At 37.4% G+C, this 25,426-nt stretch overlaps 1 protein-coding gene across 6 annotated transcripts in view; it reads right to left on the bottom strand.

Moving 5' to 3' along the window:
• OXR1 (oxidation resistance 1) overlaps positions 1-25,426 on the bottom strand; it is a 458,944-nt gene that overhangs the window by 123,096 nt on the left and 310,422 nt on the right. Inside the window, exon 1 of one of the 6 annotated variants that reach the window (XM_036830016.1) lies at positions 15,112-15,192. The exons of the other annotated variants lie outside the window; for them this stretch is intronic. Coding sequence (XP_036685911.1) covers positions 15,112-15,130 — 19 coding nt within the window. The 5' untranslated portion in view covers positions 15,131-15,192. Of the gene's footprint in view, positions 1-15,111; positions 15,193-25,426 lie in introns of those variants that run through there. 6 annotated transcript variants of the gene reach the window in all.

The following is a 25,426-nucleotide window of genomic DNA, read 5'->3' on the forward strand; positions in this document are numbered from 1 at the left end:
TTGCTATAGAGTTCTACTGTTCCTGATATATTTCACTGATAAACTATTTGGCTATTTCTGAATCTGGATCTATATGAGAAGGTTATTGCATGGATGGCTTCAGGACAATTAGTTGATCTCTGAGGTTTAACTTTAATTCTAATTTTGATTACATAGTAATACTCTTGAAACTAAAATTTAACATGATTCATTGAAAGATACATTTCAATGTAGACCACTGTCAGCCTGACAAAGGATAAATGTTTTTTCACTAGAAAAGTCTGAAGTTCTTGTAATCTTGAATACAAAAAAATACCATTTGGTTTACTTTTAAAATTCAGTCCCCCACTCCCACTCCTTTGTTTGAAAAAAAAAATTTTTTTTTTAAAGCTAGCTATCCACATTAGGGATTTCCAGATAGAAATACTTGAACTGTCTTGTCCTACACCAGGCATATCTGACCCAACTTTTAAGACACTCTGAGACCACATTTGGATTGCACCATGACTGGTCGAATGGCAAGAGCATGGAGGTCATGGATGTAAGAATGGTTTGCAGCTGGTATATTTTAAGGTTAAATTTTTATCACCTATTGGTATATTTTTAAAATGCCCACCATGGATTTTTAAATAATTTATGCTTATTTTACTCTCACCGATGACCAGAGAAGTGGAAAGGCATGCATTAGAGTCTCCTTCTTCGAAAGCATAAAACTCCTTCCCTTCTAATACCTTCTTAATAAAACTACCTTATATTTATATATTCCATTTTGCTTTTCAATTTGCTGAAACTCTCATTTATTTTCCCCTAGTCCATGCTGCTCTGTCCAAGACTGCAACTACCAAATATCCATTCTTCCCTTCTTCCTTCCTGATTCTATTTGGAATGACAGTATGTTTAGCAAAAAAGCTAATTTTTCACATTCTTTTTCAAGTAGCTTTGTGACACAGTTCTGGACACTGAGACATGAGCTGAAGTCTGCTAGAAGTTCTTCTTCACTGATATAGGTGCCCCTCCTTTCTGCTTCTACCTTCCTCCTGTCTGGAAGATGGTTGTGATGGCAAGAGCTATAGCAGATCTCTTAGAACCATGAGGAAAAGGCTAAGAAAATTTCAAGGAGACCCCAGCCTTGACATCCTGAACCTATACCAGTGATTGCCTATTTCTGGACTTCTTTGCACAGGAGAAAACTAAAGCTATATGTGTTTAGATAAGTGTCATCAGGAGTCCTTACGCACAGACAAATGCCAACTCCTTTCTATTAGAGTAGGAATTTGAATTTAGGTTCTCAGTTTCCAGCTCTGTAACCTTTCCATTGTCTCTTCTAGATTATGGTGTCTGCTAATCCAAGACTATAAATTTGACTTGTTCTTATTCCTAGCACTCGTGAAATACAGCATTCAATATCAAGTTTTAGGCATGAAAAAAAGGGTAGTGTCATATCTTGGATTTTAATTGGTTACCTCTGTAGCCCTAAGCAAAAAAGCAAAGCAGCCTAAGGCTGTTTTCCGCCCCCGTTTCTCACCAATTTTTTTTTTTTTTTTTTTTAAATGAGCTTCTTTTGCCTCCTGGCACTCAGTAACCTTTGGTATCTACCATTCAACGCCTATCTAGGTCTGCCCTTTCCTCAGGGCTTTAAGCTCTCGGTTACACTCTCTTCCACCTCTCCACCACCAATCAAAGCTGATGTGATTAGAGGAGAAATGTAGACTTACTGTTAAGGAAGTAATTTATGGGGATGTAAGTATCATTTTAAGAGAATATTTGCATTTCATAAGAGGGACTTGAAAATCCAGCTGAACTTCTAAAATTGGAAAGCACCGAAGAGTCGTTTGTGGGTGAGAGGTCTCCCTGGTGCCCTCATCTAAACCCAGCAGCTACTCCTCTCCCCAGCTCAGCCCCTTGAACTTCCTCATACACCCTCCGCCCACAGCCAGCACAGGTGGCAACACAGCATAAAGCAGGGACTTCGTGTTCACTGTTAAGATCTGCTAAGTCCTAGAAGAGTGCTAGAAACAGGGAAGGCAAGAAATGTGTTTTTGATAATTCTCTAAGTTAAAAAAATATCCTTTGTAGCTATTTTAACTATGTAATACAAATTGGGTAACTAAACGTTTTTCATGTTTTAATGTATGTTTGGCAGGCTATAAACACTCTAATAAATATTCTTCCTTGTACCTCCCTCTTTTCTCATTTGCTGTCATGTCACTTGGCGTAAAAAACCTACTTCCTCTTTAAGATCATTCTATCATAGTCTTTACATCCCTTCCTTGTGTATATCAGTTCTGTGGTGCCTATCAAGTGAAAAAAAAAAAAAATGGAAGCAAAAACAAAGCACACTCAAGCAAAGGACTTGGTTTCTAGCCTCAGATGTACAACTCACAGGCTAACTGGTCTTGGACACAGCATTTACCATGCCTCTGCCTCCGATTTCTTAGCTGAAAAATGGTGAGGTAGATTCACTTTGGTAAGGTCCTTTTCAGGATCCTATGATTTAAGCCCACGTTTACACATATGTCATTAATCTTTGCCAGAACCTTGTGGGGAAGGAGGAAAATGTTACCCCCATGTTGCAGATGAAGAAATGAGGGGTAAAAGACGTTCAATGACTTTGTCTACTGTTGCACACCTGGCAGGTAGCAGTGCAAGGAACTAAACCCAGGTATTAGCTTACTTTTACATCTGCAGAGAAAGGTAAGCCACCATTTTCCTATACAAAGAGGAGACAAGGGAGGTCAGATGAGTGAGATGTTAAGGGTCACCTACAAGTTCCTAGACAGAGGCAGGGGTTTCACTCTCTTAAGACATGGAATTGTAATGTGTAGATATACATACTGTATTAGATCACACTGACTAAGGGAAATTATTACTATTTTCCCCCAGGATAACAAATCTGCTTTAGACCTTATAGTTGTTGAATATCATTTAGGGATGGAGGATCCCACCACACAAGTTAAAAAGAAAAAGGAAAGTAGTTTATTAAAAATAATGTTTACCCTCTTCTTCGCACAGAATAATGATGGTCAATGAATACTTACTTGTTTTATAATTTAAGAAATGCTTTTGTGCTGATATATGTTGGCTTTCTATATTTTAGGGGATAATATAAATTTTAGACATATATCTTTGTTGGTATTCTTGACATAATATTACATGCTAATCAACAGAACATATGCATTTATGAGTTAAAAATTATTATTCTATTAAGCAGGGAAAAATAGAATATGGGCACTGGCAATGACAATGATTTCTTTCCCCAACTGTGCCATCTTCTATTTTTACCAAATCCTTCAGGGGACATGGCAGTAGTTGGATGCGTAGAACCCTCAACTAGTAGTCAGATGATCTAAACTTTATTCCTGGGACTTGCACTGACTCACTCTGTGACCATGTGTCTATCAGTTGATCTCCTCTAAGTTCTCAGATTTTAAAAATTAGGGGTGTTTTCTAATTCACTAACCTCTGAGAAATGTGTGAACAGAGGTATAACTGTGTTTGAAAAATGGAAAAAGGATCAAGGTGGGGAAAGCTTAAGACTTGAGTCTTAGTCAACTTAGCATGAGGCATAACTAGTATCTTTTTAAAAGAATTTAAATGTCATTTCACTATTTCTAAATATTATCTTCTCTCCTTCAATCTTGCCTCTTTCTCATTTGGAGGGAAAAGGGGAATGAAGAAAAAGGAGGATTCATCTTCCCTTCACCCTCTCGGACCTCATAAGTCTGATTCTGCTCTTCCATAATTATCCAGTTGAGTGTTATTTGAAGGGTTAGTGCAGTTACACATTAAATGGAAGGAGGAATTCCTCATTTTTGAGAAAGGAGAAAGCCTCACATATTTCAAACTTCTCTTCAGAGCTTGCTTCACTCCTTCCATTTGTTCACCACTTGCTGAATGTTGCACGCTATGCTCAGCTCCAAGGACACAAAGACAGTGAAGATGTGCTATCTGACCCAAGGAACAGCCCACAGATGAGAGGCAGTAGATACTTAAACGATTATTATACCCACAGTACGTTGAGTGTGAAGTGAAAGAGGACAGCATAGAGGAGATTGGAGCATTTAGAAAGAGTCAAAAAAGTGGTTTATCCGTTAACCTTGGTAGGCAATGGAAGCAAGAAAAAAAGGTCATTTTCCAGACACTGTAAGTTTTATAGTAATGGGTTTAAAAAAAATGAATATTTAATCTAGCTGAATTGTACACCAGGCAATGTACCAGGCAGCAGTAAAATCTATAAAAGCATCAGTTTTGGAGTTGGATAGATAAAATTACAACTCCATTTCTGGCTACCGGTGTGACCTTGGGCAAGCTGCCTAACCTCTCAAAATCTGTTTCTTCATTTAGAGAATGGAGATTATAGAAGTATCTATACCTCATAAGTTTGTATTAAAGTATCTACACCTCATAAGGTTGTATGAAGATTAATACACATAAGCACTCAGCCCAGTCTCTGGCACCTGGTAAGATGGTAAGTGTTCAGTAAATACTAGTTATTATTGAGTACTCTATATACAGTTTCTCACTGAAATCTTGCAACAGTCCAGTGGACAGGCATTCCTAAAATCAGGTCAATACGAAGAGGATATAGAGACAGGAGATGCTAGGAAGATAGGTTCCAAACCAGGAAAGACTGTGTGTGCCATGATAAGGAGTTGGCATATATGTAGCAGCCAATGGAAAATCTAAGAGGATTTTTAAAAGAGAGAACCAACCAGTTCTTTGTTTTAGAAAGATCATTAAGATGGCAGTGTGGATAATGGGTTGGAAGGGCATGAAGAAAGAAGGAAGGTTAGAAGTCCAGTTAGGAATTCCTTGTAGTAAATCACTCCGAGTAATAATAGTACGGGAAATTCTAAATGCAACACTACAGACCTTTAGAAAAAATGGCTGGCAGATCCCCTGTCCCTCCAACCTCCACCTCTTCCTATATCCTGTCATGGCAAAAGCTTTAGGACTTGCCTTAAGGCTAATGTTTTCAGCTTTGGCTTGCACCAGCATTGACAGTCTTTTCAGATTGGTTGTCTTTGTTACCAAGTGGCATGAGGTTTTAATCATCTCTGAAAAGGCAGCAAGTAAGTCCCTTGCTGGCACTGGAAGAATTCAGTACCAGTGTGATTGTTCCTTGGCTGTAGGGGAGAAGTAGAAAGCAAAACCTCTAAAATCATTTGGGTAGATTGCTAACCTTTATCATTTTTGTCATCTTCATATGTTGATGATGTCATCATCATCATCAATCTACTCAACAGTAGTAAATCATACACAATAGTAGAGTTGATATAAAATGCAAACAGAATATCTCACTTTACATTAATTTACCACCACATACCTAGTTTTTCATCTTTTTCTATTTCAAAAAGCCACTTTTCCTTATCCCAGCATTGAATATTTCTGCTATAAAACAGTAGTCCCCTTCCCCTGTTTATGTTTAAGATTATCAACAGTAAAATGTATGCTTTGAAAGAGAAAGGAATACAAGGGAAGTTTAAAACAATTTGATAGCCACTCTTCTCTCAAAAAAAACAGAAGCCAGATAATTCAGAAGGACTGCTCTCTTGATTATGGACCAGCGTCTGAATATGTACCTTGAGAAATGTATGAGAAACCAAGTTTTGAAATACCATCTTTTCTATCCTGAAGTCTTCCCTTTCTGCATGTGCTCTGATCCAGTTTTGATTAACAAGACATGCTTTATCAGAGTTGCCTTGATTTCAGTTGTTTGCGTAACATGTACATGTACTTTGAGATAAATGCTGTTGCTGATGTGAGACGTAACTATCTGGAGAAAAGAGTCAAGACCCAGAGGGAAAAAAAGGGTCTGAGCATTTTCTATTTTTCAGTATTTGCAATTTTGAAATAATAAAAGAAAATACTTGTGCTAGCCCTTAAGTTACTGAGTACATTAAAAATCATGTTGCATCTGAAATATGTTAATTATTACACATATTTAAAAATTGGCTTCAAATATTTACATGACAATTAGAAACTGTAAATATCCTAAAAATTTTTTGAAACCATGGAGTATTAATTTAACGTGTTTGAAACTGAGAAAACGTTATCACAACAATAGTGAATAATAACTTTGAGATCTTTTCTTCAAGTTTAAGACTTGGTGGTGGCAGTTGTTTTGATTATTACAAGGATCTACAATGTTAAATGAGGAAATCAGCCTTAACTTGGAAGAAAAAGCAGAAGGGAAAAAAAGACATCCTTAAATGAAACACTTATCTCAAGTTTTAAAAAAGTGTATGAGTTTTAAAAAACTAAGAAAATGAGATAGTTTTAAAGTAAAAAAAAAATTATAACCAAGATTTAATCATCCAGACAGATGTGTTAAGAAACCAGAAGACCAAAGGAGAAATAAACAAATTAATTTAAAAATATGAAAAAGGACTTAATTAAAAGAGAAAAGCTGTCAAACTTCAATCAAGGCCATGTCATACAGAGAATGACATTTGTAGGAATACAATTGAAAATATAAATATAGTAAGCAAGAAAGAGGAAATACTAGTTAAAAATGTAATCATCAAATCTACAAAAGGGAAAAAGGGTTTTCTTAGCTAATAGGCTGAGACAGTAAATATCATACCTCTACATAACTTAATTTTTAAAAATTAAAAAAAAGAATATGTGGTTAACTGCATAACCTTGACTTGCCTCTAATAAGCAAGCTTAATATCTGTAGCCCTGAGATATTTCTGATATGTCCAGATTGTTTATTCAATTTTTAAAATATTTTTTTGCCTTGAAAGAATTTATGCTACAAAACACACACACACACACACACACACACACACACACACACACACACACACGTGCTATTAGAGCAAACCTCTTCTTTTATTCATTGTAGCAATTCTTTTTTGTTTCTCTTTTTTTCAGCAATGAGCAGCCTTTAGATATACCAAAGTCCCAAGTTCATTTCAAATCTGGGTTAAAAGACAGTTTTGACTCTTGGACAATATTGATGATGCATGTGGAATCAGAGGACATGAATGTCTGTAGGTGGGGGAAGGGTTGCTTTGTAGACATCTTTGTAGGCAAGTTATGTAACATTTTTATACCACAGTTTCCTTCCCTGTAAAATGGAAATAAAGTTAGCCCTGTCTACTTCATGGGGATGTTAAGGGATTTTAAGTAAAATGAGGATGCATGTAAAGGTTTTTATAAATTATGCAGTGAAGAGCAAATTCAAGTTATTCTCTACTAGAAACAGTAGTAGATTTACACTTGAGACACACTTAAAGAAGAAAAACAATTCCAATGCTCTTAGGCATAAATGAAGGTTAATTATGAGGGTACCTCATGTCACTGGCGAACTCTGAGACCTCATCTTGTACTACTACTCTGTCTAGTCGTGTTCTTTCTGTTCTGTGGACGAACCAAATTCGTTTTCACATCCCAACCTTTGCACTTGCTATCTCTCTGTCTGGTTAGCTATTCTCCTGGTTCCTTGTATGGCTTCTCATCATTTGGGTCTCGACTCTAATGACACATTCTCAGAGATACGCTCCCATCATTATCCAAGCTAACTGTATCTCTGCCCACCCCACTCCAGTCTCATGTGACCACATAACGCTATACTATTTTCTTCTTTTTTTTTTTTTTTTTTTTTAAGATTTATTTATTGATTGATTGATTGCTATGTTGGGTCTTCGTTTCTGTGCTAGGGCTTTCTCTAGTTGCGGCAAGCGGGGGCCACTCTTCATTGCGGTGCGCGGGCCTCTCACTATCGTGGCCTCTCTTGTTGCGGAGCACAGGCTCCAGACACGCAGGCTCAGTAGTTGTGGCTCACGGGCCCAGTTGCTCCGCGGCATGTGGGATCTTCCCAGACCAGGGCTCGAACCCATTAGCAGGCAGATTCTCAACCACTGCGCCACCAGGGAAGCCCTATTTTCTTCTTAACATTTATTATTTAAATACCTTATTTCTTTTTTACTTGTTTGTGGAGAAATCACCACCATGTAAGGGCACAGCGTCCTTTTTACAGAGAACCTTAGTAACAACCAAGCAGTCTGTCACTAAGCTAGATCAGACTGCCAACACTTTGGATGACAGTCAGGAAGTTCATAGTGACCTTGCCAAATGAGAGACATGGTCAGCTGGAAACCTGACTTTCCAGAGGAACAAGGTGGGTAGGGAAGGATGTGAAATTGACAATTTTCCATATGATGCATTTGGATAAGTAATGATAGATATCCTTTTACTAATTAAATTCAATATGTATTTACACATCCTTCAGATAACTGATTTGCCTGTAATTTCTATTCTATAGCATATGTAATGCTATTTTAAAATATCCTCTCTCACTGAGTCCCATAATCAAAAGCAAAACTGTGACATGTCACATTTATTGCTGGCATTCCCCAGCCTCCTCTTTCAAAAAGTGTTTCTTGAGGCATTTAATCCCTTTCCACTCACTATTTACATACTTGCCCCACGACTCACTCACCAAGGCCCTGCTTTCAGCTGTCAGCAGATCTCTATTTGCTGTTTCTTCTTCTAAATTCCAATTCAGAATTATACATAACCCAACCATGACACTTAACGAAATGCATAATTATAACTGTCCGCATATGTGTCTGTCCCTCTCGTTAAATTCTACTTGCATTACCAAACATGGAGTCCCTGCACTTACTTATTACAGAATATAGTAGACATTCAATAAATGCTTTCATTTTATATTTTTCCACAGTGTTGCCTTTCTTTTTTTAACCATTGCCCATATGTTACTTTATTATTACTATTTGAATGTCAACATGAGTGGAATTGGGGTCATTTGTACATTTTTCTATGTTAAAAACTCATACCTTCTTTTTAGAAAAAAAATTCAAAAAGTGATGGAGGAAAGAGGCTTCACTGTGTCCTGGCTGTGCTAAGCCAGGCAACTCTCAATTTTTCACTTAAGTGGAAGAAAACTGAAGAAATTAATTAATTGATTAATTGAAGAAAATTTTAATTAATTGAAGAAAATGCCAGAGAATAGCTGAATCTACACATTGTTCTATTTTTCCAATTAATCTACTTAGTCACTTAATTAAGGACGTGGAGTGGTCTGAACACAGATTCCTGGAGTCTTGGGTTTGAATCCTGATTCTGACCCTTAACTTAGCTTGTTTGACTTCAGGCAAATTTCTTAATCTACCTGCATTTTAACTTCCTCGTTTGTAAAATGGGGGTAATAATTGTACCCAATGAATAGGGTTGATCCAAGGATACAGTCAACAAATATTTATTTAGGACATATTATATACCAGGCTCTGCTCTTGGTACAAGGGATAGAATATGAAAAAAAAAAGACAAAAAAATCCTTCTTCACAGGGTTTGCACTCCAGTTAGCAAAATAAATACAAACACACATACATGTATCAGTGATAAGTGCTAAGGAAAAAAAATAATAAACAAAGAAAGGTATGAACTGTGATGGGGCTGGAGGGATTTAAAGTTTTAGATAAGGTGACCAGGGAAGTTCACACTGAAAAGTCCTGAAAAAAGACTGAAGAACGCAAGGGAGCTGGCCACGTCTGTCTCTATGGGAGAGCCTCCGAGGCAGAGGGAACAGTACTTGTAAAAGCCTTGAGGAAGAAAGAAGCTTGTCTGGTGTGTTCAAGGGACAGCAAAAAGCCCAGTGTAGCTGGAGTGCAGTGAATTGTAGGAAGTTGTGTGTGTGTGTGTACTCGTGTCGGGGTGTCAGGTAGGGCCCTGTGCACCACGATGAGGACTTCAGCTTGGCTTTTACTCTGAGAGAGAAGAGCCCTTGAAGAGGTTTGGGCACACAGGAAAGACACAATGAGATTCATGTTTTAACTGCATTCCTCCAGGTGCCTTACTGAAAGCTGACTGGTAGAGGGGCGATGGGGGAAAGCAAGGGCAGAGGCAGGGAGACCTATTGCCATAATGCAGTTGAAAGATGATGGTGTTTGGACCTAGAAGGAAGTAGTACAGGTAGTTAAGAGCTGGGCAGATTCTGGATTTATTTTGAGAATAGAGCTAGCAGAATCTCTGGGCTGATCAGATATAGAGTGGAAGAGGACAAGGAAGAGTAGCAACGTTTCTGGCCTGAACGACTAGAAAAAGGGTGCTTCCATGAACTGAAATACTAATAAATGCTTAATGCATGACTTATGTAATTTTGCTAAAATGTGTTAACCTGTTAATGAGTTAATAAATGGTACAGATGAACCTATTTGCTGGGCAGGAATAGAGACGCAGATGTAGACAACGGATGTGTGGACACAGGGGGAGGAAGGGAGGGTGGGATGAATCGGGAGATTAGGATTGACATACATACACTACCATGTGTAAACTATTTTACATATAGCTAATGGGAACCTGCTGTATAGCACAGGAGGCTCAGCTCGGTGCTCTGTGATGACCTAGATGGGTGGGATGGGGGTGGAGGGAGGTCCAAGAGGGAGGGGATATAGGTATACATATAGCTGATTCACTTGTTGTACAGCAGAAACTAACAAAACATTGTAAGGCAATTATACTCCAAAAAAAAAAAAATATATATATATATATGTAAAGCACTTAGTATAGTACTGAGTACCTAGTCAGCCCAATATAGGTGTTTGCTGTCAACAACTAATGAATTGAGATGGGAAATGTATTAACCCCCAGAATATTATTAGATGGGAAAATGTTCACAGTAGAGTTAAAACTTTTGGTCTTTGGAAATAAAGTGACTGAAATGAGATACTGAAAGACTCTCCGTTGGATGTTAAAGTATAGGAGATAAACAGGATTTTCAAGTAATGACCACAATTCCCTCTCCTTCAATTCCCTCTTTTCACCTGCACGTGCCTTTAATACAGTATTTTTCTCTGTTTTACTCCTACCTCTTGACAGTATCCCTAACTTCAAAAAACAACACATGCACAAAACATATTAACCTTCCAAAAAAAAATCTTTGTGCTTTATACTCACTATAGCAATGGAATTTACATTCAACAATACTATTTTAAGTACCATGGAAGTACTTGTATTTTGAAGATACAACGATGACATTTATTTTTTAATGTTATTTTATGTTCTTGAAACTGTGAAAGCCAATACAATGAAATGTAAGTATTAGAGAATGCTCAAATACATACAAATATCCTAATCAGCTTTTTTTTTTTTTTAAAGCACTTTTGGTTTCTATGCAAAGGTTTGGTTTCTATGTTCTTCTATAGAATTCATTTTTCACTGGCGAATTGTAAGATGACATTTCAAGCTAAAAATATCTGGAATCTTCCTGACGGCAGAAAAAGGGTCCTGGCTATGGAAATAACTATGTGACTGATTCCATTTGATTCAATTAACTTTGCATCATTTCATTTCTCCTTTGTGAATATCTGGGATCAGGGAGTAGGGCCCTTCCATAATTACTATTATGACTTACAGTATTTTTTTTCCCCAGTGGGCATTAGCTTATACCTATAACTCTCCTTCTGTAGGAAGTATGACTCTATTAAAATGTATGCTCATGTGCCGATTCTATTTCAGTTTAAGTCTTTATGTATAACAGGGCCTGGTAAATAAGTAACACTGGGGACCCAATAAATAGACAATACGGTTTGGCTGCTTCGACCAGACCAAGCAACTAAAACAAACACAGAAAGAACAATAACTGCTGGAAACCCCACCCCACCCCCTCCCGCCGTGTTTTCCTCTGAAGGTGAGGAGTTAGACAAAACTCTTTGTCATATACTGATTCCAAAATCCACTGTTAAACACGCTTATGTTATTTTTTCCAAAGCCTTACTGTAATTTACAGATCGATATGGCTCTTAAATGGAAGGAACAAAGACAGGAAAAGAACTGGGGAATCTAAGTAACCTCTTTTATTTTTAAAGCCACAGAGGTGCTGTGGGCTGTAGTTCTGCTAATTCAGTAAAGGATACAAGTTCTCAGAGACTGGCGTGCATTCAGCACTGGGACTCAAAATAGCTTGAACGCTGCAAGTTGGAAGTTCTCTGAAGACAGATTTCACAGTTCTCCTTTTAATTCAGGCAGTGAGTTAATGGGTCATATCATCATCTCCAATGATAATTAAAATGCAGAATTTACTCTCTTTAATTTGGGATAAATTCTATAATTTCTCCTTCTTTCCTCTTCCCAACCATCTAATGTTTTGTTTAATGTTGATGCTAAAATTGATAGCTGAACAGTACTTCATGGTTTATCAAGTGCTCTTATATACATTTCGTATTCAATATTTTTACTGGTCCAATATTTTTTACAAATCGTCCTAACAACATCATGATGAAGGAATTATTCATATGATTTCTATTCTTTAGATATGTAATTTGAAACTCTGAAAACAATTCTGGATCACTAAGTACATATAGTTTAAAGGAGCAGAACCATAACTTGAACCACGTCTTTAATTTTAAAAAACTGTACCCTTGGGCTTCCCTGGTGGCGCAGTGGTTGAGAATCTGCCTGCCAATGCAGGGGACACGGGTTCGAGCCCTGGTCTGGGAAGATCCCACATGCCGCGGAGCAACTAGGCTTGTGAGCCACAATTACTGAGCCTGCGCGTCTGGAGCCCGTGCTCCGCAACAAGAGAGGCCGCAATAATGAGAAGCCCGCGCACCGCGATGAAGAGTGGCCCCCGCTTGCTGCAACTAGAGGAAGCCCTCGCACAGAAACGAAGACCCAACACAGCCAAAACTAAAAAACAAACAAACAAACAAACAAAAAATGGTGTGCTCCTATTTAAAAAAAAAAAACTGTACCCTTTCCATTTCATTACAGTTAAATATTGGTAATTATATTACTAAAAATTCTCTGAGTATTTTCCAGAGGTTTTCAGTCAAGACAGTTGCCCAAGAACAGGGAGAACCACAGCGCAAGGGAATTAGGGTGGAGGAAGGTACTGAGAAGGGACCAAAATTGGCCATGGATAAGCTACATAACAGAAAGAGAATACTCTTACAGAGTTTGAATGTGAAATGCACAGCATTTAGCACATTATACAAGTAATGCATTTATCTATAATTTTTACTGCCATATTTCATCAAGACTGCATTTATTATAAGATGCACCACCAAGAGAAAAAACAAAAAACAAAAAACAAAACCCTGTCAATTAAACCATGATACGCCATTGATCATAAGATATTTTGAGATTTTAAAAAATCAAAATGTGAAAAAACGTACATCTTAGAATCCAGGAAATATAGTACTGGTAACTGCGGAGGGTATGGGAATTCTCAAAATCAGTCAATATAACCTAACTAGACAATCAATAAGCATTTATTAAGTGCCTATGGATGGGTATAAAGAAGCAAAATGCATAATCTCAGTGAAGAGGCTTAAGTGCTACATATGAAATATTAATTGCTATCCTTCAGTTTCACAATGATGACCACTGGTTGGAGAAAACAAATCTGCCTGTGCAAAAAAGATGTCTGGGTGTGCAAGTGCCAGGGGGTTATGAGGTATAGGAAGGAGGAGGAGATAGAGGAATAAAGAGGAGGAAGCAGCTGGGGGAGGGGAGGATGGCTTGGAGGACCGGTAGGAAGAATGGAAGGAGGGGTCTAACCTCTCCAGGAGCTTCACTGAAATTCATGAGTGGTCTGAATCCTGTGCGCACAGATCTCCTGATCCTATTAATTGCTGGGCTGTATGTGAAATGATTCTTTGAAACAACAGCTTTGAAAAAGGGCTTCAAACATTTTTGTAACATCTAGAGTCTAACCCTGAAAATTTTTCCATTCTTGTATATTGTTTAAATCACAAAGACTGAAAACTTGGACACTTTTGATACCTCTCAAATTTGAGCTAAATGTAACTGCTTAAACATTGGACATTGCTTGGAAATTAAATTTTGTTATGACTGGTTATCAACATTCTTGATGACTTAAAAGTTTTAGATTCTGTGATTAACGTTAAAAAGTTGTTTGGGCTGAAACCAATCATCTAAATATTTAACTTGGGCATTTTGCATATTATTATGATTATAAGCACAAAATCTGTGTGCTGAACTGGAAAAATGAAATTAGATTGTTTATTTCTAATTAAAAACATTTCTGTTTCTGCAGTGAGATTTTCATAAATAAATTACCCTGTAATGTGAAATAATTGCTTTTGCAATTAACCAAATAAGAAGAAAAGATACTCAACCTTTTAGCCATGCATTATGCTCATAAATTTATTGCTAATTTGAAAGGGATAATATCCTGTAGCATCATTAGGCTTCAAGACTAAGTGATAAACTATATTATACATTCTGATACTGTTACATAGTTGCTTGTGATTGAGGAAAAAGTAACCTAGCAATGGTAATTACTTCTTTTAAAAGGAAAAACTATAAATAAATAATAATGCAGAGCAATTTCATTTTTAAAAGTCAATAATAAATTCCATCTGCTGCACGCCATTAAAAATCAAAGAGGTTACTTACGTGCCTCAGATCTTTTTATATCTTTATGCCTTCCATTTAGAAGTATAGGTCGACCCATCAATGATAATGTTATTTTGACTTGTTTGACCAAAACTTAAAAAAAAAAAAGACAAAAACCTCCTATTGATTTCCCTCCGCATTTCTGTGGAGCCTAAAAGACTTATTTCAATAAAATGCCAAAGGAAAACAAAGACATTTAAGCAAACTTTTAAGAGGATGGTTAGGAGAGCCTAATGAAATGCATTACCAGTCTTTGAAACCCAGAGAACACGCATAAGCGTGTGACTTAATCACTATCATTACCCTAGTTGTGCACAACCTTTCAGTTAAGGGCAAGATAAGGCAATATGGAAATCTTACTGACAAATTTCATTTCCTATGAATGAATGAAAGATGTCACTAATGACATATATAAATGGCCACTGGACATGAAAACAGACCCAATATCACTATGTTTGAATCTATTTCTGGTAGGGCCTCCATATAGAATCACAGCAGCTGCACCTACAGCAAATCATAGACAAATAATGTAGTTGCACAGAAAGTCTTTTTCATATCCTATATTCAGATTAGTATTTTAACAGAGTCACTCCCTCCTGATTGCTCCCAGCAAACATTCCCTTCCTGGAGGTAGTAACCAACAGATCCATATAGCTCATCTGGATTTTGAAAATATAACAAAGTCACCTTTCTCTGACCTTCTAAAATGACTTGTTTAAAGCTGAGAGCACTTACACATACCTTTACGTGCGCAGAACATTTCTGAGGTCCTCCCTTCAACCCCTACTCAGCCAGCAAAGTGCTGCTCTCAGGAAGAGAGGACGGGGATTTTGGTTCCTGTGCTTCCCCGGGTAATACAACACTTCCTTTCTGGAAGAGTGCCCTCTACTCCCGGCCCTGACCTCTGGTGGCAGTGTTCGAGTCTCAAAGGTTTCTGTTTCTGCACATGGTAAACCCACTGTATCGCCTCCTGGCTGCGTAAGCCTCCCTCTTGGTTCACTGAACATTCTCGAAACAGTGCCAGCATGCTCTACATAATACACTACTAAGTGGACCCTCTAAGTCTATCATGGAGTGAGATAACAGAACTCAGTATCTAACTTCTGTATGTTTCTTATCTTAAAGTGAATCAATGGCTCAGCCACCTTTAACAAATCTCTATTATGTACTCCTAACAGCACTGAGACTCAGCAGATCTGATAAGGCTGGGGCCTAACCTGATTGGTGTTTTATACCTTTACAGATATTTAAATGCTGTTAGCTCACTGTCCAAACCTAAGTTTGATTTTTTTTTTTCTCCAGAACCTCCATCTGCATTGTCATGATATAGTACACACTACTTTGCATTACAGTTATTTCCTTCTGTATTTTTTCCCTGTTAGGACAAGAAGAGAGTACGTAACAGCACCTATAATAGTGTGGAAACTTAGTAACTGAATGAATGAATGAGTCATAATAACTCCCTCTTCCTACCTGCCCCCCACCTCCCCTTAATTCACATTCTGTGTCAGTTCTTTAAAAGCAAATGGCACCATACACAGCCTGGCTCTATTTGACTCCCTGTCCATACACTTAAACTTGAGAATCCTGGAGAAGATTTTGGTGGATGTTTCCCTTTTATTCTCCCCGGTCATCACGTTTTTATGGAATCCTTCAATGGCAGCTCACTGAGATATAAACATATGATAATACTGTATTCTATTTGGTGCGTAGGGATTATTATCATCAGGAAGAGAAAATGTCAACTCAGTAGATAAAAACCCTTTGCAAGTCCAAGGTCTACTGTCTGCCAAAATAGGCGGGCTCCAGGGGCAAGTTAAAAAAATATACAAGTCATTGAAAACTGTGTGCAGTACATTGTGATGAACTGACAATGATTACAAAGAAAACGGAGTTCATATTACCACCAGTTCATGACACTGGCATCTCTACGTAATACAGTAAGACCAAGATTTTGCATGCAGTACAGAACTTATGGCCTTTGTCAAGTTCTGACAGTTCCATAATAAGCTATTCATTGGCTAGTAAAGAACCGGATCAAACCAACATGATTTCAGAGGAAAATGGTATAAACTGGCAATATAATTCATTCTCAAATGAAAATTATGATATCTCATCTTCTCTATGGAGCTACCGTTGTATCCACCACAAACTATTTGGCACCTTTAAGGGTTCCAGCAGTATTCCATATGAATGCTATTAATTAAATAAGACAACCTATGTAAAACTTCTGGTAAAGTTCCTGGCACTCCGCTATAAGTGTTTTAACAACTATTAATTTCTATTCCATTCCTTAACGATATGACTGGCTTATTCCAGTCCTAGATACCATTCTACATAAGAGCAATGCTAATGCTAAACAATGCCTTACATGTAGGTAAGGCTTTATCATTTACAAAGTGCTTCAACTAATATTCTCTAGTTATACACACAACCACCCTGGGAGATGTTGCTTTTTCTCAAAGTTTTGTGGACTTAGCTATGTATAGAAACTTAATGACAATGTATCCTTGCAGCTTTATATGGTGAGCAAAAAGAGAGGGCAGAAGTGTTTTGAAGTTGCTCTAATGTTCACCTTCAAATAATTTAGCATAGCTGCAGACTCCTGGAAACAACAGCAAGCAGGTAGAAAGCAGGAATGAACCGGCTCTTTTTTTAAATCAAGACTTCACATTAGAAGAAGAGACTCACACACAAAAAACCCTAGACAAAACATAAACATATGGTTTTCAGGATCTGCAGAAAATGCAAAAGGGGGGTTTTTATATATTTACATCTCACATAGATGGTAATGCTATCTATATCTGCACTGTGTTTGAATTCAAATAATAGAAGTACAAGGACGTACACACATATCAAATACACTTGTAAACTGGCCATATGAAAAGTACTTGTATAAACAAATATCCATATCTATATACACTTCATATCTACACAAGACATATTTCCCAGTATTTTGTCATTTGCTCTTTCTTATTTGCTTTCACTAGGAATCTGATAGGAACTAGATTTGACTCACTTGTCAGCTAAGTGTAGTTCTTTCAAGGTTTTGTAAGACCAAGTCAATCTTTTAATTGTGCTTAGAACCGTCCGTTAGGCATCTGATGACATAGTTTCCAAAGAATAAATACTGGCTCTTGGGCATTGCTTCCTCTTAGCTGTCCATCAACTTTGGGATCCAGGCTGCTAAGAAGCTCTGTTTTTAAAATATTTTTAGTGCTGTGGTCAGGAATGCCACTGCTTCTACATAACCTCCGGTTTTTATTCTAGATTCTTTTTCCAGTTTTTTAAAAACGTATTTCCTATCTTACTTCTCGATTGATTTGCCTTATATTATATATGTTACATCATGTAGTTTGATCAATTCGTGATAATAAGACATTTTATTTCATTGAAAGGTTTTTTCTTCTTCAATTTTATTGTGGTAAGAACATAACGTTCTTACCACACAGTCTAGTTCTTATCAGATTCCTAATGTGAGCAAATAAGAAAGAGCAAATGACAACATACCGGGACATATGTATTTTGTGTAGATATAACACATACATAGATATTTGTTTACATAGGTACTTTTCATATGACCATTTCACAAGTGTGTTTGATATATGTGTCTCTTATTTGAATTCCAACACTTAACATGTTAACATGTAAAATTTTGCATACAGTACATTATTGTTCATTATAATGTGACTTTTTTCCTTATTAATTTATTTTATTTTTTATTGAAGTATAGTTGATTTACAAAGTTGTGTTAGTTTCAAATATACAGCAAAGTGATTCAGCTATATATATACACACACACATATATATATATATTCTTTTTCAGATTCTTTTCCACTATAGGTTATTACAAGATACTGAATTTAGTTCCCTGTGCTATACAGTAGGTCCTTGTTGTTTACTTTATATACAGTGGTGTGTATATGTTAATCCCAAACTCCCAATTTATGCCTCCCTCCCTTTCCCCTTTGGTAACCATAAGTTTGTTTTCTATGGCTGTGGGTCTATTTCTGTATTGTAAATAAGTTCATTTGTATCATTTTTTAAAGATTCCACATACAAGTGATATCATATGATACTTGTTTTTCTCTTTCTGACTTACTTCACTTAGTATGATAATCTCTAGGTCCATCCATGTAGCTGCAAATGGCAAAATTTCATTCTTTTCTATGGCTGAGTAATATTCCATTGTATATATATACCACATCTTCTTTATCCATTCATCTGTCAATGGACATTTAGGTTGCTTCCATGTCCTGGCTACTGTAAATAGTGCTGCAATGAACATTGGGGTGCATGTATCTTTTCAAATTACGTTTTCTCTGGATTGCTGGATCATGCGGCAGTTTTAGTTTTAGTTTTTTAAGGAACCTCCATACTGTTCTCCATAGTGGCTGCACCAATTTACATTCCCGCCAACAGTGTAGGAGGGTTCCTTTTTCTCCACACCCTCTCCAGCAAATAATGTGACTTTAAATGTAAAAATTTGTTGTTTTATTTCTATGAGATGGATAAATCTGTTTGACTACACAATTAGGGCTTGTTCAAACTGAACTTTTCTTTGAAGATGGTAAGGATAGGATCCTTTGCTAAAGGAAAATTTATGAAAAAATAGTCTTTCCAGTACTTGGGTAATTTCAGAATCTTGTGGTCTTCCTATTTATAGATGTTAATTGTTGGCAGGTAGGATTATAAAAGCACTTTTGCTAATATCACATTACAATGCCAAGGATACAACCTTAACTTGAGATGTGAATTTTACTTGTGGCGTGCACCCTTATCAAAATGCATGCTACAGAACACAAAAAGAACACTTTCCTCCTCAGGTGAAGTGCCAAACAAATGTGGTTAAGATGCTGAGTGATCAGTGGTGTCAGTTCTAAAACAAAGGTTTCCCAGGGGATGAATGCAAGGAAAGGCAATGTTCCCTGGTGGAGAGAAAACATCCACTTCTCTATGAGAAAGGCTACTTATCAAGTATTTAATTTTCTTTTAGAAGAGAAAGGGTGTCTAAGAGTGATTTTAAAAAGAAAATTTGAACTGCTTACAGTAGTGATTATTGTTGGGTATACGTAGGGTATTTCAAGTGTACTAGTCTTCATGGAAATAAATGCCTCGTAAAATTCCTATAAGTTTAGTTTGCCTAAAAGAGCTTTCACCAAACCAGATCAGGTAGCACGTAACAAAATTAATGCTGTTTACTGAGCAACTAGTGTTTGAGGGAAGCCTTTGCCAAACACTGGAGTTATAGTGGCGATTCAGTAACATGATATACACAGTCTTTTTAATTTTCTTCTTTCTCCTTGTGAACATACTTTCTGACCGAAGGGAAAAAAGCCCCAAGTTCTGTGTTTTTCCCTTGGGAAAAATGTCTCCCATTGAGCAGGGAGCACAATTTCTGTTCTATTTTTCCCTCCTGTTATACTTCTCAGCAATCTGCACTAAATGGTCAGCTTGTCTCCTTTCTCTGGGCTGTATCAGCTAACGTAAATATTGCAGAGTGATCAACAGTTAAGACTCTGGAGCCAGTCTGCCTGGGTTCCAGCCTCCACTTTCCAGCCATGAGGCCTGGGGTAAATTATTAACCTCTCTGCCTCTCAGTTTTCTCACCTGTGAAACTAGGATTTTAATACTTCCTACCTCATAGGGCTGCTATGAGGATTAAGTGCTTTAATACATAAGAGAAACTCAGAATAGTACTTGGCATGGAATAAGTACTCAATAAATGCTAGCTTGTTAAATTATCATTATAAAGAGAAAGCTATAAAAGTAGATGTAGGTATTTCACATATTGCCAGCCATATCAAGATAAGCCATGTTAATGCAACATTCTTTATAATATAGAAATTTATTAGGATGAACTCTTCAAAACAAAGCTTTCCTTAACTACCTGATTTTGAAATTTCAAAATTGTCATAAGAAAAGAGATGCAGAAAGGAAATAAAGGAAAAAAACCCTCAGTTCATAATGACAAATGAGTTTTAAGCTTGATTTCAAGCTCCTATAATAAAGTCTAACCAAGAAAATGAATGATTCCACACATAAAAAGTTACACAGTACATGAAAATTATTATAGCCTAAAAGAATTATGTTAAAGTTAGTGTTTGATTAAAATAGTTACATCAATCAATGGTGCCTCGGGACTTCCCTGGTGGCGCAGTGGTTAAGAATCCGCCTGCCAATGCAGGGGACACGGGTTCGAGCCCTGGTCCGGGAGGATCCCACATGCCGTGGAGCAACTAAGCCCAGGCGCCACAACTACTGAGCCTGTGCTCTAGAGCCCGTGAGCCACAACTACTGAGCCCGCGTGCCACAACTACTGAAGCCCGTGGCGCCTAGAGCCCGTGCTCCGCAACAAGAGAAGCCACCACAATGAGAAGCCCGTGCACCACAATGAAGAGTAGCCCCTGCTCGTGGCAACTAGAGAAAGCCTGTGCACAGCGACGAAGACCCAACATAGCCAAAAATAAATAAATAAATAGATCGATAGATAGATAAATAAATAAATATTAAAAACAAATCAATGGTGCCTTGGACATTGTCTAACAGTGTATATCTTAAACTTTTACTTTATTATAATTATTAAAAAATTTCCCCAGATATGAATTATATGCCATATAGTTGTTTTTCAACAAAAGGGAGACAATCATTAAGATTATGGACATTGAGAAGTGGAAACAACAAAGATCAAGCAGAAGATTATAAAAGAGAAAAACAATGAAATGATTAGTGACTGATTAATAAGAAAAGGAAATGGAATAGGTATCATTTAAGAAAATAATTCAAGATCTCTCAGTCACGTTGGTCAGAAACAAGTTAGTCCTCTTGAAAATCAGAATGACCTTTTAGCTTTTGTTTTCACATATGTTTACCATATGTAGTGTAGAAATTAAAATTATACTATATTTGATCTATTTAGACTATGTGGCTGGAAATTGATGTAAAAACTGGAATTCATTATTTTATTTTTTAAAACAATCTATTACACTTCCTGACAAAAGTCATTTCTATAGTTCAAAAGCAAAAGTACTCTCCATCACCATTTAATGGCTGGAAAAAAAAAAGCCTAGATTTGACTAAGCTAATTTTGGAATAGTCAGGAAAGAATGGGGATGGGAAACAGCAAAAGGAAGATATTTGGGATGTCCAGGCTGTCTGCCCAGCACTGGCAGACTTTATATGGAACAAAGGCTTTGCTCCAGCAGCTTGAAAGAATCTTTTTGTGCCTTGTAAATTATACTGAGGATTTGGATTTTAATCTGAGGGCAATAGGGAGGTACTTAGGCTTTTAAGCAGAGCACCTTTTGACATCACCCTTACAGTTCTCCAGGGTTTGTCCAATTCTGGCTCTTTAATCCTCTTTAAGGGCAACATCTTGGAACTAGATGGGACTCTCCTCCCATTGTCCTTGGTCCCCAATATCCTTTCTTCCCCACAAAATGCAATCCAGTTTGTGTTCTCAGTCAAAGTAGAGAACCATGAGGACAACTGAAATCAATACTCAGACAAAATCAGACCTGACAGAGTGGATTCACTACTCACAGGATCCGGCCTAAGAACTCATTCCCATCGTCACCCCTTCTTGCTCACTGAGTTTAACATATGCAGGCTTCTTTGCTGTTCTTTGAACACACCAAGCATACTCCTGTCCTAACATTTTTGTACTTGTGGTTCCCCTTTCCTTAGAATGCTCTCCCCAGACATTGGCCTGACCTTGCTCCCTCATTTTATTTAAGTCCTTGTTCACATAGCTCTTCCTTAGAGAGGTCATTTCTCACTACAGTATCCAGGAAAGCACCCCCTTACATGTTTTTTCCTTCATGACACATCACTAACTGATATGATACCTTTATATGTTTCTGCATAGTCCCCCCTACTAGAATTTAAGCTCTAAGAATGTTCATTGCTATAGTCCCCACAACCAAAACAATGTCTGGAACATTGTAGGAGACCAAGTAATATCTATTCAATGGCCCAACTAGAAGTTGCTGGGCATATAACAGACATCCAATGAGTACTTGTGGAAAACCTATTAAGGTTTAGACTGAATGAATGTGTACATGCTTTATGCTAGATTAAAAATATATATTCATAATAATAATTCTATTGCTATTTTATTTTAAATTTGCTTCTAATTAGTGATTTGTGCAGACTTGGGGTGTCATGAGTCTTTCCTAGAGTAATGTTGTCTAAATTGGGATTTAAAAAGAGAAATAAATTAGGCAAGCAGGATCATGTGTTGAAAAGGTAGATGGGAACAGGGGAAAGGGAAAGTAAGTACTCAAGGCAGAGAGACTACAGGGGAAAAGGCCTGCTGAGGAAGCTTCAACTGCAAGAAGTCCAGTGTGACGGCAGCATGCTATAGGAGAAGATATGATAAATTATGGTACAGAGAGAGGAGAGATATGAGATTAGGGAAATAAGCAGGAACCAGGGCCTTCATGTGCCCTGTAAATTACACTGAGAATTTAGATTTTAATCTGAGGGCCATAGGGAGAGCATTAATAAGATCAGACTTGAACTCTAAAAATTAGCCCCAATATAGGAGATGGATTGGAGGGGGACACATCCTGAATGTAAGAGTGGTCTTAGGAGGTGATGATTATAATCCATGTGATATATGAAGCTCAATAATGACAGTAGGGACTGAAAGAAGTGAATCAATCGAAGACACTTTACAGGTTAGAATAGCTAGGATTTCTTGAGTGATTATAGCTGCGTTGATGGGGGAGATGTGCTTGGGGTGGTAAAAGAAAGAACCTATTTTGGTACCAGAGAATACTGAAGGGAGCTCAGCTTTAAAGGGGGGCATTAGAAAACCAACTGTGGAAAGGTTGGTTTTGAAATACCTGTGGAATATCCTAGTAGATGTCTAGTAAACAGTTGTAGGTCTAAAGTTTATGATAATCTTCTCAGCTGGAAATTTAGATTTGAACATAATCTGCTCATGGATGTGAATTAATATTGCTTAGGACAAACATATTCTCATATATTCTTTACCTAGATTCAGCCATTGTTAATATTTTATCCCATTTGTTTTACATTTGTGCTCTCCCTCTCTTTCTCTTCTCTCTCTGACATATATGTATACACACACACACACATAATGTATATATTTGTTGAACCATTTGAGGGTAAGTTACATGCATCATGGCTTTGGCCCTAAATACTCAAGTGTATACTTCCTATGAATAGGGATATTCATGCATACCCATGAATATGCAGTTTTCAATTTGGTCAATTTCACATTGACAGAGTACTTTTATATGATTGTTGTCTGCAGTCCAATTTTGACTACTGACCCAATAATGACTCTAGACAGCATTTTTAATTCTCAAGTTAAGGTTGATTTCTTCTGCTAAGTTTGGCTTTCACAATTACACAAAAGTCTAAGAGTCACGATAAGTAGTTGATTTTGTTTGATTTTCCTTCCTATAAAAGAAGTAATAAGGTTTGAAAGAATATTTCTTTATGTTACTGAAGTCCATCTCCTGCAGCTTTTTTTTTAATTCTATGAGTCTTATCATCTACATAAAGGCAAAGCTATCACATGAATAAAAAAGAGTTGCCCAACTGACCTCCTCTGTATAGTATTTGCTTTGATGCTTTTTTATGAGCAATAAAGCTTCTTAAGCCCCCAGGGAACATTCTTCCTGTTCTTAAGATCACCTAATTTTTGTTTGTTTCTTTTTTGTTTTTTTTGGCCTCGAGGCTTGTGGGATCTTAGTTCCATGGACTAGGGATTGAACTTGTGCCCTCGGCAGTGACAGCACTAAGTCCTAATCACTGGACAGCCAGGGAATTCCCAAGATCAGCTAATTTGAGTTATATTATTTTTTTTCTCCCTTTAGGAAAGTAATTGATAAGGAAAGGATGGAGGGTAGTGGTGGAAGGTGACAAAGTCCATTCTGTAAAGTAGACTTTACTATTAAAGTCACCTTTAAGAAGTATCAAAATTATAATTCTAAAAAATGTAACATACCAAAGCATCAGCTAGAGCTAAATTCAGTAGGTTGTCAGTAAGAGTTCAGAGTAGGACGATATAAACCATCAGCATTCCAAACCTAACAGGACCAGAGCTGCACAATGGGAGGCTTTATTTATAGGAATCCTTTCGCACCCACTTGCAAAGTTGCTAAACTGGTTTCTGTTTCCTTTGTGGGTGTTTTGGTCAAAGAAGAGAAGCGTGTTTTGGCTTGTCACTGAATGTTGATCTTTAATGGAAAAGAAACAGATTTATCAGAATTATTTACTTCCACAATAGTCCTGACTTCACATCGTTCAAAGCCACCCATAGCTGTGCAAATGGCTTCCTCGCTTCCCATCCCTCTTTTTTTAGATATGAGGAATGGACCTGGGTTAATCTGCAAGTCACGTCAAAGGCAAAGGTTTGATACGTCTTAAATCTCTGATAAAAAATAGTACACATAGCAGTCCTTAGCTGCCCTCGGAAACCACCACCAAGATGACCAAACCATGATACGTTTGTCATTAGGCTACTGGAAGATTTGCCCCAAAAGTATGTGAACTTGGGTGTACCTTCATAAGGTATCTGTTTTAGAACCTTAAAAACAAAATCAAATGGTGGGGCTCCAGTATAAAGCTGTAAAATTAGGGGCTTTGAAATCAGACACTTCTGAGTTTGAATTCTCTCTCTGCTGCTTTCTGTGTTGATTTGGCTGAATTACATAAAGCTCTCTATCCCCCAGTTACCTCGCTAGTAACAAAGGAGAGATAGCACGTACCTGCCAGGGCATTAAATTAGGATTAAATAACATATGTAACATGTCTAAGTGCAATATCTACCATATGGTAGGTGCTTAAAAATAATTCCCTGAGCCCTTCAGCATGCTGACAAGGACTGATTTACTACAAAGCAGAAGGCCTGATTCAAGGCAGAAGGATTGATTTAAGGCAGAAGAGACCGAGAGGAGGGACCCGAGACTTCCTGGAAGCGGTGACATAAATCAGTGAAGGAAGGAAAGCAGGAGACAGGCGGCTATGTCACGGTCTAGACAAGGGCACAAGAAGCTCGAACTTGGATAGCACCAGTGAG

The sequence above is a fragment of the Balaenoptera musculus genome, chromosome 17 (assembly GCF_009873245.2).
Source record: "Balaenoptera musculus isolate JJ_BM4_2016_0621 chromosome 17, mBalMus1.pri.v3, whole genome shotgun sequence".
Classification (NCBI taxonomy): Eukaryota; Metazoa; Chordata; class Mammalia; order Artiodactyla; family Balaenopteridae; genus Balaenoptera; species Balaenoptera musculus.